This window comes from Priapulus caudatus, unplaced genomic scaffold (genome assembly GCF_000485595.1).
Source record: "Priapulus caudatus unplaced genomic scaffold, Priapulus_caudatus-5.0.1 Scaffold428, whole genome shotgun sequence".
NCBI lineage: Eukaryota > Metazoa > Priapulida > Priapulimorpha > Priapulimorphida > Priapulidae > Priapulus > Priapulus caudatus.
Genome location: NW_014577489.1, coordinates 914 through 6,312, shown reverse-complemented (window position 1 = coordinate 6,312; position 5,399 = coordinate 914). Strand labels below are relative to the sequence as shown.

The 5,399-nt window shown below is 43.2% G+C and overlaps 1 protein-coding gene across 1 annotated transcript; it reads right to left on the bottom strand.

The window, feature by feature from the left end:
• Positions 1-276: 276 nt before the first annotated feature.
• Positions 277-714, bottom strand: LOC106810292 (amiloride-sensitive sodium channel subunit gamma-like). Its single transcript, XM_014813599.1, has one exon. The coding sequence runs from the start codon at positions 712-714 to the stop codon at positions 277-279; it is 438 nt and encodes a 145-aa protein (XP_014669085.1).
• Positions 715-5,399: the final 4,685 nt, after the last annotated feature.

The following is a 5,399-nucleotide window of genomic DNA, read 5'->3' as shown; positions in this document are numbered from 1 at the left end:
GTTTGATTGAAAAGGGGGAATATTAGAATAAGTCGCGTTTTCTTATTTAAGTGTTCTGCCAAGTTTGGAGGTGGGACTCGAACCCAGAATTCCCTAGGCTGCGTAGTTCTCTAGTTATACGAGTACAGACAAACTCAACAACTTTATATATAGCTTATTAATTTATTTTTATTTATTTATTTATTTAATATTATATTATAATATCATATCATATTTAAATATCACATTATCAAAATTATTATCAAATCGGTCATGTCCCATTCTGAACGTCACATCTCACACTATACCTTTCAATGACATAGGTGGCGTTGCTGTCGCCTGACTTCCCTCCGTCGTCTGCGACTCGTTGCCGGACACAATCCGCCGAAACTCATCGAATGCCGACTCGTGCGTGTGCAGCACGTTGCCGTAGCCGCTCGTCACCAAGTTAACGACGTGCGACGGCAGACGACTCATGCGCACCGGGTTCTTATTGCAGATGGTGACGGCGGGAAACGGCAGCCGACTGTATTCCATCTCGACTTTGACGGTCACCGTGTAGGAGAAGTAGCGCCGCACCACGAGCGAGTGCTGGTACGCGAGGAAGGCGAGCGCGCAGAGCGTGATGGCGGCCCAGGCGGCGCGCGCCGGCAGCGAGCGCGAACCGCACGCGCGCTTCACGCCGTGTGCCGTCGTGCTGCTCGTGAACGCCGTCACGATCTCACCGACCGTCATCGTCATCGTCGTCGTCGTCGTCGCCGCCCCGATGCGAGCATGACGTCACGGGCTCGGCATGTGCGGGAAGGGGTTCGTTCTCGCGACTTCCGGCGGTAGAAGACGGCTCGCTACCGTCGAAATTATTCCAGCCGCGAAATGACGTGTCTTCCGGCCGCAAGATCACGTGTCTTCCGGCCGCGAAATGACGTGTCTTCCGGCCGCGAAATGACGTGTCTTCCGGCCCCAAGATCACGTGTCTTCGGGTGCAATATGTCGTGATGCGATAGCTGATCACACGCGAGGGTTCTCACGACCCGACACAGGCGGGTGTTACACGCTTACACACGAGGCGTCAATCCACGAGGCGTCTGCTGCGCTGCACGACAGCACGATGACGGCGCATGCGCAGACGCTGGCTGTGCGACGTCGTCACAGCACGCGCATGCGCACACCCGCACCCATTGTTAATCAGAAAAAGCTGTTGGGCAATCGACTGCACCGGGGCATTCCTACCGCGGTTCGCGGTTCTTTTGCATGGTGCACGTGTATGGCAGGCGAGCTGGGACACAAATGGTATTTAGTGACATTCACAAATTCGAATTAATGTCTTTCATATATTATATTTAGTGACTGTCATATATTCCATTTAGTGACAGTCATTCATTCAACCAATCATATATAGTGTTTGTCAATAAAAATGATTTAATGATAGACACTAAACAATTTAGTGACAGTCACTAAATACCATTTGTGTCCCACCTCGCCTGCCATACACGTGTACATTTTTCCTACCAACAGGTGCGCGCGCCACCGAACCACAATTTCCCCCACACTAGTTTGCTAAACCAACCTAGTAGTTGGTCAGCGAACGAACCAAGTAGTTTGCAGAAACATGGTTTTCCGCGCGCAGTGTGCAACCTTTGACCTGCGTACGTGGCGCGATAACGTAGCCTCGGGCGCATATGGCGGCCGCCGATTCCGAACCCCCAACGCCCACCGCTCCTATTGAGCACGCTGGCGCATTGTAAAAAACCGTTAACACCCCCCCTCCCCCTTACCGCCACCACCATGCACTATTAAGCTATGGGCCGTAGGAAAGTGTACTAACTCTAATATCTCGCGAAGAAATTGGGTTACATTTCTAAACTTCTAGATACATATAAACACATGTCTTAGCTGTGGTCTCTGTGAATTCAAGCACGAATAGTTTAATTAATTACCAAATATATACGCGCGGTATCGCTCATAGGCTAAAATTTCCGCGCGTTCGTGAGATTATTCCCGAAATTGTCAATTTCAACGTTATGAAACTAACATGTGTCTATATGTATCTCGAATTTTAGAAATGTAACTCGATCAATTCGTTCGCGCCATATGATAGTTAGTACACTTTTCTACCGTCTATAGCCGTGCGTATATTAGCCTATGAGCGATACCGCGCGTATATTTTTGGTAATTAATTAAACTATTCGTGCTTCAATAAACACAACGGTGATTATAGCTACGACATGTGTTTATATGTAGCTAGAATGTTAGAAATGTAATTCAAATCGTTCGCGCCATATGGTAGTTATATAATATAGAACACTTTTCTACCATCCATAGCCGTGCGTATATTAGCCTAGGAGCAATACCGCGCGCATACTTTTGGTACTTAATTAAACTATTCGTGCTTCAATAAACTCAAACTTTACGGGGATTATAGCTAAGACGTGTTTATATGTATCTAGAATTTTAGAAATGTAACTCAAATCGATCGCGTCATATGATAGTTAGTACACCTTTCTACCGTCTGTAGCCGTGCGTATATTAGCCTATGAGCGATACCGCGCGTATATTTTTGGTAATTAATTCAACTATTCGTAATTCAATAAACTCATATAGTTCAAAACTCCCAGAGACCACAGCTAAGACATGTGTTTAGATGTATCTCGAATTTTATAACTGTAACCCAATTTGTTCGCGAGATAATAGAGTTAGTACACTTTCCTACGGCCCATAGCTTAATAGCGCATGGTGGTGGTGGTGGTGGGTGGGGGGGGGGGGTTAACGGCTTTTTACAATGCGCCAGCGTGCTCATAACCTGTACAAACAACTAAGGAATACTACAAATAAATTTATGTACATAAATTCAACGTGTACAAGCAACTAAGGAATACTACAAATAAATTCATGTACGTAAATTCAATCTGTACAAACAACTAAGGAATACTACAAATAAATTCATCTACGTAAATTCAACCTGTACAAACAACTAAGGAATGCTACAAATAAATTCATGTACATAAATTCAACTTGTACAAACAACTAAGGAATACTACAAATAAATTCATCTACGTAAATTCAACCTGTACAAACAATTAAAGAATACTACAAATAAATTAATGAACATAAATTCAACCAGTACTAGAAATAAATTCATGTAATAGTGCGTCATAAATAACAATGTATTAAATGTGACAGAGTGCGTATTAATCGGTGACAGATACTGTTGTATTTAGAAAGAAACGCGTAAGAAATACGTAAATACGTAAAGAAAATAAGAAATATGTAAAGAAATACGTAGAGCGTTGTGCGATACACACGACTCGGGGTTGAAAAGTCGCTCTGAGGTGTGTGAGAATTGATGAACCACTTCTCGTATCAATTATTGAAGGAATTTAATGCCACAATAGGAATATAATTGAAAAGCAACAGTTACCTAGTTAAGCGTACTTAGTAACTAATTTTCTATGATTACGAGACCTTAATGAGGAGATGATTCATCCTGATAAAAATTACGTAAATGACGCATAGTGTCGTGTTTTAAGCGTGTATTTGACATGTTATATAATTTGGCATATCATATCACAGCGCTACACTAATGACAAATTCGCATGCGTGCGTGTGGCCTGGTGGTTTGACGTGTGCACGTGCGTGCGTGCGTGCGTGCATGCGTGCGTGCGTCCACCCGTCCGTGCGTGCGTGCGTGTGCGTGAGTACGTGCGTGCGTGCGTGCGTTCGTGCTTGCATGCGTACGTGTATGTGTACGTTTTTCTTGTTACCGTTGTCTGCCTGTCCGTCTGGATACTACTTTAAACACATTTAAACACACGCACAGTCAAGTAACGCTACTAAGCAGTTCAGATTGCGCCTAAAGCCTATAGATTCCAGTGTACATTCAATCAACGTACGATCAACGCTCGATCCGCTCGTCTAATCTATAGGTGTGATCGAAATCTCGTTACAGTAAGAAAAAGGTCTGCTGTTCCATTAGTTCAATATCTCGTTTAGCAGAGTTTGTACATCGGAGTAGCAGCATCGCTCGCACGCGCGCAAATCCATTTAACATCGTTCGTGAGAGAGAGAGAACCCACCCTTCCCTCACTCCCGCCGCCGGCGAAACTTTGATACTGACGTGCGATATGCTCTTCCTCTCGTTTCAGATTCGTTTCGACATCTTGAGATGGACTCGGATTATCGAGATGTGTGGACTGACGCTGTCCTTCCTCTCTCTCGTCACGTCGCTCTTCATCTTCTTCCTCTTCAGGTGAGGCGCATGCGCAGACGATACGCGAAACCACGTAACGCGCGCCATGTTTGTTTTTCCCATTTTTCATCATTTTTTTTTTACTTTTTCCCTTTTCCCCGCCGCTAGAGCCAGAATAAATTATATTACATATATACTACATTATTATTATTATTATTATTATTACACTGAAACGCTAAATGCGGTGCCGTATACGCTCAAAATAATTAAAATTTACTGCGTAATACATGTGGTTTTCGGTACCAGGCCTTGCATACAGACCGGGTTATTATGCATAAGAGGGTCGATTTTTGAGTCCTTACCAACTCTGCGCAGCTGACAATAGCCTGGCAGAAATCTACATGTGATTGCGTGACGACTGCATTCCGATTTCAATATCTTGTGGTTAGCGTCCGGGAATTCAGGTTGTCCTATGTGTCGTGTGCTGGAGAGTTGGTTTATATTTTGACAGTCCAAGAGTGAGATAAACGCACGCATAACCTTTCGTTGAAAAGTCCGAATAAAAGTTACGAATATATTTCATTGTTGTCGCCCGCCATTTTCCCATAAAAGCCACTATGTGTGGGTTTTCGCCTCTCATTTTTCATTTCCTTGAATCAAAATAGTCTTGGATAGTCTGATGTTCCATGTTTTTGATGCGCTTACTTGGTGCATTTGTCCTTGGTCTTATATAGTAGAAAGTGCCTGCCGTGTTCATAGTTTAAATATTTCTATAAAATTTATAAAAGATTTTTCTAAATAAAAATATTTCTATAATTTATTTTATTTTATTTATTTATTTTTACTTTTTATTGCAGAAAGAACATTTCAGTTCAAATAATAATTCAATATTTTGCATTATTTATTCATTTATTTATTTGAGTACGCAGCTAATGAAAACTAGTCTAGACCGGAGATTAGGTTTGTTGTTGGGGCACAAGCTGGAGGTGAACTCGCGGCTAACGAGTCATTAGTCTAATGAGGGGAAAACTTCACCAGCGGCAGCACAATATCACGCGCTCTTTGTCAAACCTGAATGTTTCGAGTACTTTTAACCGCACGGTCTCACGCACGCACGTCAATATCACATGAGTAAAACACACACACACAACCACACACACACACACACACACACACACACACACACACACACACACACACACACACACACACACACACACACACACACACACAC

Coding starts and splice junctions, on each gene's coding strand:
- LOC106810292 (XM_014813599.1), bottom strand. CDS start 714: ATGACGGTCGGTGAGATCGTGACGGCGTTCACGAGCAGCACGACGGCA.